Source organism: Tyto alba, unplaced genomic scaffold (genome assembly GCF_018691265.1).
Source record: "Tyto alba isolate M040663 unplaced genomic scaffold, T.alba_DEE_v4.0 Super-Scaffold_1, whole genome shotgun sequence".
In the NCBI taxonomy this organism is placed as follows: Eukaryota; Metazoa; Chordata; class Aves; order Strigiformes; family Tytonidae; genus Tyto; species Tyto alba.
In genome coordinates this window covers 20774813-20787860 of record NW_024881261.1, presented here as the reverse complement: position 1 = coordinate 20787860, position 13048 = coordinate 20774813, and the positions used below count along the sequence as shown (strand labels likewise).

Here is a 13048-nt window from a genome sequence, read left to right as displayed (position 1 = left end):
ATGTCTCTCCTGCATGATCTGGCAAATACAGATTCATTTTTCAATGCCATTCCTTTGTTCTAGCTCTTCACAAAACCACATCCATCCAGGAATGCCCAAGGGAAAAGTTCATCAGAAAGAGAGATTGTGCTGTCCCTTCACTCAAGTGGAATTCTTCCGCCTTTTATGAGCAGCCTGCAAAATCTGAAGCTCTCACCAGTTACAATAAAAGGTGCTGCAGGTGCTGTGCTCCATTTTCTGAGCTAATAAGTACAGAATTCTTGGATAGGGTGAATCTGGATTTTCAAGAGCACGAAAATAGTCACACATCTTTGTATGAGTTGGTAAAATGATTATCCCTCCTGCCAATTGTTATTTGTGTGTGTGTGTATTGTGAGTGGACATTGAAAACACTCAAATATTCAGGAGAAACCTTGAAACTTCCGCTCTAGAGTTCAGAACAGATTTTTTTTTCAAGACACCTAAATCTTTTCTCTTCTACATTCTGAATATATTAAATTGAAATATAAAACTCACTATTTTACATTTGCATTCTGTCTTTTTTATATTCAACAGCAAAGTAAATTGTCTGTCTGTCTTTCTCTACTTCTTGATCTTTAAATCTTCTTTTTCTTCATCTTTTTCTTAGTCTGCTACTTTTCTTACCATGAAGAAGCCTGGAAAATTTCAGTGTGTCTACTTCTTCATCCCGTGGTGGTGTTCTTTACATCACACATCTTTGTGGGAACAGTGAAGTCCCGTAACTGTACTACAGAGGCTGTTGGTGACATGCCCAACATCCTCTGTAGTGCATGGCATAAGGCAGTCTGCCAGTGAAAAGGAGCTTAATGACACTGCCATTAAATCCCCTCCTTTGGAGCCCATCTCTCCGACTGCATGGATTTATGTGCTCCATTGGAGAGGAGTGTTTCCACTCTCTGTCTGGAATCTCAGCTGTAGAGTGGATTTCTGTCTGTGGACCTGGCCACAGCACTGAGCCCAGCTGTGGGACTTGCCAGCCTCACCACACAAGCTATGCAAGGAGAAAAGTTAACATAAGTGCTCTAAAAACAACAGACTTAAGTATCTTCTCTGTCTTGTCAGACTATCCCAAGGGAGCTATTGGGCACATTGTTCATACTGAGAAAGGCATTCTGGCTGTCGAAAAAAATAAAGTTTTGATTCCTCCTATTTGGAGCAAAACATTCTGCTGGGGATTTGAGGACTTCACATGCTGCTGTGGCAACTATGGGTCTGAGAAGGTAAATAAGAAAAGTCTAAGAATTCCAGAAATGGTATGTTACAGTCTTTGGCTGGTTTGGGCACCTATTTCAGAGGCTGTTGGGGAGCTGATTTCAGAGGATGCTGTATATGACTTTCTCACAGTCAAGCCTCTTGAGCAATCTCAAGTTGGATAACCCAGAAGTCATTCTACACTGCTCAAAAATGTGGCTTTTCCCCTCTAAATTACCTCAAGTTTTACTTCCAGTGCCTGTGTTGTCCATCAAAATGGAGGAGAAGCCCCACTTCATAGGCTGTAAGGACAATACAAGGTCTTCTGGCCACTGATTAGAAATTTCATTGTGCAGAACTTTTTGCTGGAATTAAGATAGGACCATCTGTCAATTCCCCTCTGGCTCCCAAGCTTAGCCCAGTGCATTCATTCAAAATATTGTCTTCTGTTCTGGAAAGTTAATACTCTTAGACTGTTGATTTTTTAACAGCAATGTCATCTCACTGCTTGTTAAGGTACTTGACAGATCCAGTTTCTTCCTCTATCACAAACACACTGATTTTTGTATGTGTTTGGGACGGTGTTATGACATGCAAAGACATCTGAGTTAGCTTGGGAACTAGAATAGCAGAATACATCATTTAGCAAGATACTGACTTGGGTATTGGTGCAAGCTACATCATTGTATTTTTACAAACATACCCACAGTCAATGAAAGTGAAAAAAACATGAGATGTATTTTACTTTCTAGTCCCTGTATAAAATTATTGATTTTTCTCCATTGATTTCAATTCAAATCAGTGCTTAGCAATTCAGAATGCTGCTGTAGGTAAAAATATTTGTTTTGTCTTTTCAAAAGTCAGGGTGTCACTGAACCTAATGACACTGAGCATAGTGAATGTGATTACACAGTCACTGTGAGAAGTAGTTGGGAATCCAACTTCAGTTCTCTCCTTGTCAACAGTGCCTCTGGACATGAGCTTAAAAGAAATTTTTGTCCTTGTAAGTGGGTAAAGGTTTGTTCTGTTGGTTGTATAGTTTTTGTAGCTGTGCCATCCAGCTCCACCAGAAGCATTAGCACCGTAGTGTTGTCCCCATTGTGTGGGAGAGAGCTAGTGCAGAATGTGAGCAGACGGATGTTTGTGCTATAACTGTAGCAATGTGTAATAGACCTGACCTAAGTTTAGGCTGGCTTGGGTGCTGCTAACAGAGTTGTTGACTCAGAACAGAATCAAGTGCTTTGGCTTTTGGCTTTTCAATACAAGTAAGAGGAGGAGGGTTGCAGAGCCTGACACTAACTCTCTTAGTAGTGGCCATCACAGCTTGAGCTTTCTTTTTAATCTACATTGAATGTTTGCATTCTGCCACTATATGGTGGCAGAATGAGCTTGCCTGAAATTATGTAAGAAGTCTGTGGCACAAGAGGGATTGGGACTCAGGCCTCCTAAGATATAAGACGCTGACCTTTGTCCAGCTTTCCTGTTTGGCCTCTGAGGATGGCACAGCTGCATGCAGCCACAACCTACACGTGTATGTATGCAGCTGTGCTGTAAGCATAAACTGGTTAAGATGAGCTTTTCTTTCCTGGAATTGAAGAAATGGAGGCTCAGTTCTGAAAATCGAATCTTCCATTTGGTACTAATAAATGCATGATATCACCAGATGAGCATTTGACTTAAAGCTGCTTTTTTGTACAGAATGTGACTACATTTGAGTGCATGGCAGACTGGGGAAAGTGCCTCTGCGCTGTATGTCCTTCAGCAACTACCATAATCACATCTGGAACAAGCTCGGTTGTGTGTGTCTGGGAACTTTCCTTGGTCAAGGACAAAGTGAAATGCCTCAACTTGAGACAGGTCAGTACTGTGGCTCTTTTGCTATGGAAACGTAATGAAAACCAAAAGATCAGTTTCTTTCTCTCAGGTGACTGGTAGAGAAAATACCTCTGAGTGAATCAAGAAGGCAGAAAAACCCCAATAATCAGCAGAATCTTGTGACAGCCTGTTATAAGGTCAGGAGCAGGTATGCCTTATACCCACAGCTTATAGTTATGAACTCTGCTTGGGTTTTTTTTTTCCACTTTGATAGCATTTCCAAAGTTTGTCATGGTCAAAGAAACAGTGAAGATAAGGCATATGCTCTCCTCACTTGAAGTGCAGGCAACCCTTGGATTATTTTCAAAAACCACTATCACCTGGAGATGCTTATAGGTTTTTTGGGCTGCTACAGCAACGGACAGGATCTCCAAAACAACCTTAAAACTTAGCTGATGGAGATGAAGGCTCAGCTAGGCAAAGTTCTTTATGCTTTTCTCTCAACCTGAATTCAGAACATAAAAGGTTTATCTGTCACTCTGTGAGGTAGGGGTGCATCCAATAAGAATGATACAGTTTGTGTATCATTCTTGTCTGAAGTCCTATAGTAGTTGTGGACTTGGAGCTCATCTATAGTCATCAATCAGCTGTATAAATGTTATTTCATTTACAAATGTGAATTCTCTTGCAAGATTTATGTGGTTCAGCTATGGTGAGTTCTCAGATTTACAAGTAAAGCTACAGTACTCTTCTGTAATATCTGAAAGGCAGTATGGGACCCTTTTTTCCCTAAGAAATCAAGAGACAGAAACCACTCTGCTACTTCTAGGCAAACTAATAAAGGGTTCACTGGTCATGAAGGTCTCCAAGTGTTAGAAGATTCTTCTGTCCATTTGCTCTGGAGGGATATTCAGAAGATATTTCAGTGCTTTCCATACCCTGAGCCAAAACATTATTTTATTTGTCATTAAATGATGTGAAAACTTCAATGTCTGTTAGGATGCCAGAGAAGTATTTAGATCTTCATTTATCTGAAATTCTTGTGTGTTGAAATTAAGGGGGAAACTGTGTTTAGAGCAGTTTCTTTTCTGAGGTTATGATGCTTCCTGCTTGAGAAGAAGCCAGGAATATGAGACAAGATCTTCAGTGATGACCTTTTAATCCAGCCGGTTATTATTCCAAACCAGGACATGGACACAGAAATGGAATAAACAGCAGTAGAGAAAAGTATAAGCAGTAATCTTCATCAATATCAAAATTATACCAGTCAAGGGGTCAGTTTGAGTTTCAGGCAACTGTTTGAATAGGCTGTCTTTTATCTCCAACATAATCTTTCTCTTTAACAATCTAAAATGAGTTTTGCTGATGTGTTCCACTGTGATTAATCTGGTCAAAGTCCACAAAGTGGCATGAGATCATGCAATGACAAATTCTGTACTTTTTCCTTCTCTTTGCTAGCAGAGGCTATTTTTTGATGACTGTCTGGCATAGATGTAAATTTGAACTATTATTCTAAATGTCTTCCAGTGAATTACTTGCTGCTTTCATGTAATTCACTGTTTCATGGTGGCTGCTTTTTCTGCTGAACAAAAAAATTTGTATCATCTTTCCTGAGAGACTGAGCTTTGCTTAAGTAAAGCTGATGTGCTATAAAGTGGATGCTATTCACTTACCAGCTGTCTCATGGGACTGACACATTCTGGTTTGGAATGTAGTAAAGTACAGAAACTATATTTCATCAGAAAAAGTCACTTTTCCCTCTCTAGCAGGGGCTGCTTCCACAGTTTCGTGGAACACTAATTATTGAGCATAATAGCCTCAATATTGATCCATACAATTTACCAGTTCCCTCAGTGTTCATGAACAAAGCGATCTGTGTGATCCAGCCCCCAGAATTTCTGTGCCAAGTAAAACACTAGATTGGGCAAAGCATCCAGGCAAGCTGTGCTGTCTGACACACAGACCTCTCAGGGAGGTGTTGAGCGTAGCTGTGAAGTGTGTGTGTCCATGTGAGCCAGTTAAGTTGGATGGTCAAACTTGGTTGAAGTTTTCATGGACTAAGCATTCCAGCAGTGAAGCTGGTCTTCTTTTTTGTCTTTTGAGATTTGTAAATTCACTCTGGAGACAAGCCTCACAGTTCTTTCTGCAGATATGATGCAGGATATTTCCCATTAAGGGAAAACCTGTCAGTCTTTGCAGAGCAATAATGAGAAGACTGTAGAGAGCTAAAAGCATGCAACTGTTTTTGCATGGGTATGCATTGAGACACTGGTTGATTGAAGCTGAGATTATAACTGGGCTCAGGTCTAGCCCTCTCTTCCACACTCAGGTTGTATTTAAAGCACTTCACTTCCAGGTAGGATCTTTCTGGGTTAAAAAAAAAAAAAAAAAAAAAAAAAAAAAAGAGTGGTTTATTAAAACTGGTGCAGGAGCTTAGCTTGGCTTGATATGGCATCTTGGATACTGTCTCAGTGGGTACATTTTCTGTTACGCTTTAGAGGAAGGAGAGGAAATTTGGAGCCCTTGAACTTGCCTTGTCAAAGCCCTTTTTGCAGAGGTCTTGTGCAGTTCTCAAGCACAGGCATTGGATTATGACCAGTCCTTTGTAAAGAGACTGTTCTACAGCCAGACCAAAGCTATTGCTGAGCCTCCTTTTCTATGCTCAGTTGAGATTTTGTGACCTCTGAAAACCACGGTTGGAGACCTCATTTTGTGCCAGTATTTTTAGTCAACAGTTCTTGTGAACGGAATAAATCACAAGCTGAAATTCATCCCTTGCAGTTGCAGGTCACCTTCAGTAGTAGATAGCTGGCTTCAGCTCAGCTCCTTCACCAGTGGATTAATGTTTGAATACTGTTGTCTTAGTAACCTTGGCTAGTGGCAGCACATGTTAGCCAGCAAGAGTTCAGTCTCACAGTCAAACACTGGAAAAGAGTATGAGATGTGTTTGCAAAAATCGCCCAGGACATGTGGCTCTCCTGCTCCATGCTGAACTAAGACAGACCTTGAAGATGTGCTAATTTGTATCACATAGAGAAAGGCAGCAGGGAATAGGCATTTACTGTTAAAACCAACATTAAAACTTGTGGGTCTGATTTTTCACAGTAAGGCAGCTAAAAACTGAGCCCTGAAAGGCTTTTTAGGAAATCTGTGAAGGACTTTTTCTGTGTTGCCCTATAGGCTTTACTGTCAATGATGGTTACGCAGCAGAAATCTATACTGCTGTCACTTGAGAATGCTGTATTAAACAACTGTTATCAATATACTTCAATGCATTACTTCTGTCTGCGCTATTATATTGCCTAAAGTGTAGTCTTTTTTTATGAAACTGTTTACACAAGGCTAAATTAAACTGGGCAGTGCTTATGTCTCTGTAACCTATTAAAAAAAAAAAAACATTGTGTGATGATGAAAGAGAAAGGAATTCTTATATGGCTTTAAAGCAAAATTTCTCCCCACATGCTGTTTTACTTCTAAACAAAAATCAGAGAAAGATTGGTTATTGTTCAGAAAACCAGAAAGATAAGACTGAGAAGGTCACTGAAATACATCCTGATAAGTTTTATTTCAAAATGTTTTTTAAATATTGAGAAACAGTAATTTCCAAGCATAAATTTTACTTAAAACTGCATGGACTGAAGTGAAAAATGATGTTTTGTTGCTGAACACAAAACACTGTCATAGAATCTGAAATGTATGCCAAGGGCCTTGAGTTACTGTGCAATCTGGAGCAAGTCATATAATCTCTTGGAGCCTCAAATTTCTTAAACCACGAGTTGACAACAAGGATGCTTCTGTAAGATCCTTTGGTATTTCCCCTTCATATGCTTTTCAGTTCTCCAAAGAATTACTAGGTTGCTTGTTCTTGCTAAGAAAATGACAGTAGGACTGTGGTTCCCTGGTAAGTCAGCCACCCTCTGCTGTGGATTATTGGCTGCTTTTTCCCCACCAGGCTTTGTATGGGCACACTCAGGCAGTGACCTGCCTTGCTGCATCTGTGACCTACAGTATCTTCGTGAGTGGATCAGATGACAGAACCTGCATCATTTGGGACCTGAACCAGCTGACGTACATAAACCAGCTTCCTGCCCATGGGGCAAGCCTCTGTTCTGTTGCCATCAACAATTCAACAGTAAGATCTTCATTTATCATCTTTCTTCTGATGCATCCATGAACATTTCATGATAATTTAATGGGTGCTCTTTCCAACATAAAAACATCCTGAGAGTCTGATACATTGATTTTTTTTCTTTCTACAGAGATTGCTAATAGTATTCTTAATGATGAGAGGCGAGCACTAAAAGCAACATCTTAGACCGAGTAGCTAAGTAGAAGCATCTTTGGATGGGTAGATAGCAGGATTAAACAACTTCTGGTTTACGGAGCATGAAGTATTATCCTGGTAGCTCCTGGATTTGTCTCACTCATAGCCTTATTGCCTCCATTATTTCATTAATTTCTCCTGACATTCATGCAGCAGTCATGTCATCTGAGGCATGTTAGACCTCAGTCTGCCTCCTCAGCCAGCAACTACCTTACACCTCTGTGATGGCAGTGTTGGCTTTTTGCTTTCCCTTCTACTCACAGGTGCAGGTGGAACTCTTTGTAGCAGTGGGTATAAGTCTGTTGTAGTCTGTGCCTGGACAGAATTGCATGAATGTTGGTAGTAAAATACTCTGTATTGGATTTTACTGTAAAAACTCTGGATGAGATTTTTTTTCCCAAACTTCTACCCCCAAAAAATGTTTCTTGTGCATTTGTATTTTCTCTCTCTGTTAATGTACTAGAGCAGGGTTCCAGCTGCTCAGACAATTTGAGGTTGGATCCAGTACTGGAGTTTGTACCAAGAGAGGCAAAATTGAGTTCATAGCAGTAAGAAACCAGGCAGACATTCTCACCTTAGTTTGTGCCAAAACAGTAATCTCATATCAGAGCTTTATTAACCATGCAGTCTGATGGTTAGTAATTGGGGGTGGGAATTAGGTAGTCTGTTCAGTGCCAGCTCAGCTGCCAGGCCTAGGGGTCCTGGTTAGTGTAAAATGGCCAGTGGCTTTAGCAGGCTACTTCAAAATACCCTGGGAGTCCCTTATGAAGTCAGCTGAAGCAGTGCCAAGCATTCAGAAGTGAGTGGGTGGGTGGGCTGGCACAGAGCATGGGCTTGAGACCCCAAGAGGATGGAGTCCCCTCCTTTCTGTGTACCAGCCCACCATTGACAGTAGCCTTTTTAGTTGTTAGCTCCTCTTCTGGAGCTGTCCAAAACCGAGATGGTTTGCCAGGAACGGTCTGGTGATTGTTCCAAGAGCAGTTCTCCAGCTTGTTGGAGGGCAAATGATTAAACTGATTGGAAAGTAGTCCATAGAAAGATTCATTTAAACGGGGAAAAACCTTAGGAAAGTATGACTGAAACTTCAAGGGGAAAAAAGATGGAAGTGTCCATATGTTGTGAATGAAAAAATTCTTTTTGACGTTAGCAGAAGAGGATGCTTAATTCTGAAATGTGTTTTTGTTTAAATTTTCTATGTAGATTCGTATATTGTAACATGAAGATAGAAACAAAATGTTTCTATTGTGCTAAATTAAATATTTTGATTGACATAAAATTACATGTTTGGTACCATGTTTAGGGTTTTTTCTGGAAAATTCAGAGTGATTTGAAGCAAAGTTTTGAAGGATACAAATTGCTGAACCACATACTCTTGTGTGAAATAAGAACCCTATACAGCTCTTTGTTATGTGATTGTTGGTTTTTATATTTGCTTGAGCATCTAGAAGATCCATTTATAGATCCAAACCTTATGGTGTTTGTATCACGTAGGAACAAAATAAAACATCTGTCACAAAAAGTTAATAAGCTGAGGAGGACTGTAAAAGCTTATTAACTACGTAACTAATGATTTCGGTTAGTTTTACATCCTGGTCTAGACCTGAAAAACACTGTAGATCATTACCAAATGCCTGGACATTGTGTATGCTCAGGCAGATAAGTTAGATGAAATTTAATCTCTTTAATTACTTCAAAACTCTGTTTTGAATGTGCTATCCTTGTTTATCTTCAGAATTCTGCCCTGCAGTGTGAAGAGCCCTGGCCCCAGATCAGGCAGGGGTGAAGTACGGTGTTAGTTGATTTAAACCAGATGCTGCTAATTTAAGGGCGCACAGGCCTTTGCCAGGATTAGATGACTTTGCTTATGGTGTTCTATTTAGCTGGTTCTTAGTAGTCATCAAGGGTGGAAAGGTTAGGTGAAATTTCAGTTAGTAACTTGATCAAAATGAACTTCTGTTAAGATCATTTCAAATTGCAGCATTGGCTCTTGGTTCTGTGGGCTTCTTGCCCCTAAGGGATTACCTGTGTATTTGCTCCTTACATGCAGTCTGTGGTAAGACTATGGGTCTACACGGCAGGGAGAGAAAAGAGATTCAGTTGCAAAGGATGTTTTCTGCATCAGAAGCACAGGCCACTGAATTCTGAGCTGGTCATTGGTCAAATGCAACACAGTCTAAAAATGCGATGACATTAAGCTCCCTGTGAGGGGCAGAGGAGGATTGTGAAATAACCAAATGCTTCACATCTAAGCAGGTGAACACCATGTCCTTGTTTAAGAGAATGTTTATTCATAAAACCTAAGAGCGCTAGTCCTGGCCCAGAAATTGTGCTAGGCATTGGCAGTGCACAGTCCCTGTCCCTGACAGTATCTAGGGCAGTCTGTCAGTCTGCTTTTTTACTAAAAGCCTGGATTTTCTGGAAAATAGAAAGGGAACATTTAAATAAATGTTTTAATTTTAAAAATGTAAACCAACTTTGTTTCTGCATTGCCTTGCTAAATCTGAAACAGTTGGTTTGGGTTTCTATGATATAAAAATGTCAGAATTTTTCATGAGAAAAAAATGCCATTTTTGCTTTCTCTGGTTTACATCATCTGCCCAGAAGCAAAACAAAGGTCATAATTTAAGTCAGAGCAGCTCTATAATTTATAATCAGCACTTAAGAGTTGTAAGGAGGATGAGTGTAGGATTTTGAAACTATGCCTCTTGCTTTGTTACAGGGTGATATTATCTCTTGTGCTGGATCTTACCTATATCTGTGGACAGTCAATGGCCAGCTTCTTGCAAGCATTAACACCACCTGCAGCCCTGAATGCCGTATTGTTTGCTGCTGCTTTGCTGAAGTGATGGACTGGGACACACGCAGCATCATCATCACAGGAAGCACAGATGGAATTGTGAGGGTAAGTGGGCTGGAGAGAGGAGAGGGAATTCTGCTTCATTGTAGACCAAAGGCAGAATTTTGCATCCTAAATGGAGGGACACGGCTACTAAAAGCTCATGCCACTTTCTTAATAGGGCAGCACAGCGCAGAAGCTGAAAATCAGAGTAAGATGTTTGCTTCCTATCAGCTTTTATCCTTCTGAATGGAGGAGTCTTTGCCATTCAGGAAGAGTTTTGAAAATGTGCTTTTCATTCTGGTGTGGTTTTGAAAGCAAAATATATATTGCCTATCAGAAATATGTTAGAGTCTGTTTTCTGAAGGTTGGTTCATTGCTCAGTTTATTAAGTCATACTTTTTCAGGGTCAAAAATTCACTGCTGGTTCTGCATCCCTTCTCGTGGAAGAGCTTCCACCAGCTACCTGCATATATTTGTCCAGTGTGACACCCTGCAGCACAGTGGCAGGGGAGACGACTGCGAAATCCTGTTCTGATGTCAGAATTCCAGTTTCCACCCCTTGCTGGGAAGCCAGCAGCTGCATCTCTCTCTTGTTGCATTGTTATAATCCATGCTTTTTCCATTTTTACCTTCTTGCTGGCATAGCTGTGGAAGACCAAATACACCAATAACCCAGACCAAACTGCTGGACTGAGACCGCAGAGAAGCACAATGGAAGATCCAGGGAACATAGGTATGACCAGAGAGGGGGCTGTGAACAGCAGTGTGACTGTGTGCTGCAGACCTTTGGTTGTGAGGAAGAAGAGTGGGTGTGTGTGAGCAGAGTGGTGTGAAGGGGAGATGGTGCAGGTAACTGGTGAAGTGTTACTGTAACCAGCAGCAGAAGTAGTGAGTAGCCACTGCCGTACCTTAGAGACAGAAAGCTCCCCTGAGCCACAGTATCATGGGCACATCCAGCCTGGATGATGCTGAAAGCTTCTTCACAGGTTCTGTCATGGGTTATATCAAGCTTGACAGACCACCTTTCTGCATAAACCTAAGAAACTAAGGAACTATCCTAGCTCCAGAAAGCCCATTCCCTTGGCACCTCTGCTGATGGCCTGTACTAAAGTATCCTGGCATAATGTTGGAGTGAGAGGTGCCACATCCTGCTCTGGGATGGAACGGGGAAGTTTGTTGGCTCTGCCACCTTAAATTAGATCACAGGCCCTTCAAACTGGTGGGAAGCCAGCAGCACGCCCTAGTGCGTGGAGCTGCTTATTCAAGGCTGTGAAGCTGTGGAGCTGATACTCTGGAGTACTCACAGAGCTGAGGTTAATAAAATGATGGGGCTACGGTGCTGACTGGTATTAAAAACAGCTCAAGCTTACTTCTCTGTTCTAACAAATACAGTAGCTGAAACCTGCCAGGGAGCTTTAAAGGAACATCCTAAATAGCACAGCTTGCTTCTCTTCATAGCACATTTTATAAGAGAAAGGAATTGTGGTGCTAGGATGTATAATTTACACTGCTTATTTGCTGTGATCTTTATTACAGACATTCTCTATAGCTTCAATTTTAGGCACATAATTTACATAAATGTAGATCTTTGGTGTAACGTCTGCATAAAAAGATATACAGTAACTGGCCACTACTACCAAGATCTTCAGAAGTGCTGTTTGTGGAACTTGACATCTACATTACTTAGATTGCTATGTGAAAATATTTATACATACAGAGGCATATTGGAAATGCCAAACCAGATGCCCGTCCTACCTTTTGTCATGTCTCAGAGTAGATAGGGACAGATGTTTCAAGGGAAGGCGCAAGAACACCAAAGATGCCAGATGTGAGATGGTCTGGCTGTGGTAGCTACATATTTGGTTTCATTGTGGTCTCTAATCAAAGATTGCTGTAAGTCAAAACAAAAGACTTAACATTCCTTCCAAAATCCTTGTAGTATTCTGTAATAATTTTGCAGATTATTTTTTACATGTCCAATTTGTGTTAAGAATTTCTGAAGTTCTTGTCCATAACTTCCTGTGGCAGATAGTTCCATGTCATATTTAGTCAAGTACAATTGCACAGGCATATCTTTGAACAAACTGAAATTTTAGATATTTTTAAAATGTATATCTTAAACAGTTTTCTAAACAATGACTTAAAAGCTGCCCATGGTAGCACAGCAGAATACTCCTGTTTGTGCCTTTTTCAGAGAGGATCATAGAAGACATGCACTGACCCCAGGCATCTGGTGGTGTGTAGACACACGCACACCTGTTTGCATAGGAACATAAGGATGCCTGTTCTCAGATGTGTACAACAACAGCGTTCTTTAATAAAGAGTTGAGAGGTGTAATCAAAACAGTGATACGCTCCCTTAAACTATTAAGATGACTTCAGATATATTTTAAATGGACAAATATTCCCACATCTCATTCTATGCATTAAAGAAAATAAAATTAATACAAAAAACAGTCACTAAAAAGACCAAAGTAACTATGATTGAGTTATGTTGTTAGGGGTGTGTGTGTATGTATGTGTGTGTATGTGAAATGTTCTTAGCATTTAATTATTGGTTCTGTTATGAGCAGATTTAGGTAAGTTGATAATACCGGGGCTTTATGTAATTTCTTTTTACTAGGCAATTATGGGCTGTATTATATCCTGGCAGCAAGGTATTGTGGGGCATCTTATTAAGCATAGAGCCAGTGAAAACTGATGAACAATTTTGCTGAACTAGGCATGCAATTTAGAAAGCAATAATACACAAATCCAATTTAGCACACAATTGATACAGCCGCACGTCAGCACATGTAACTATCATAGCCACAAATTAAATTGGGATGGGCCTATTTTGCAACAGCACAGGCTGAGAT

At 40.5% G+C, this 13048-nt stretch overlaps 1 protein-coding gene across 2 annotated transcripts in view; it reads left to right on the top strand.

Moving 5' to 3' along the window:
* Positions 1-13048, top strand: part of WDFY4 (WDFY family member 4) — a 144955-nt gene that overhangs the window by 129831 nt on the left and 2076 nt on the right. Inside the window, exons 55-60 of one of the 2 annotated variants that reach the window (XM_033001780.2) lie at positions 64-211; positions 1084-1241; positions 2911-3069; positions 6980-7159; positions 10071-10253; positions 10836-10923. In XM_033001780.2, the coding sequence (XP_032857671.2) occupies positions 64-211; positions 1084-1241; positions 2911-3069; positions 6980-7159; positions 10071-10253; positions 10836-10923 (916 nt within the window). Of the gene's footprint in view, positions 1-63; positions 221-1083; positions 1242-2910; positions 3070-6979; positions 7160-10070; positions 10254-10835; positions 10924-13048 lie in introns of both variants that reach the window. The other variant, XM_033001778.2, reaches the window with a different exon arrangement.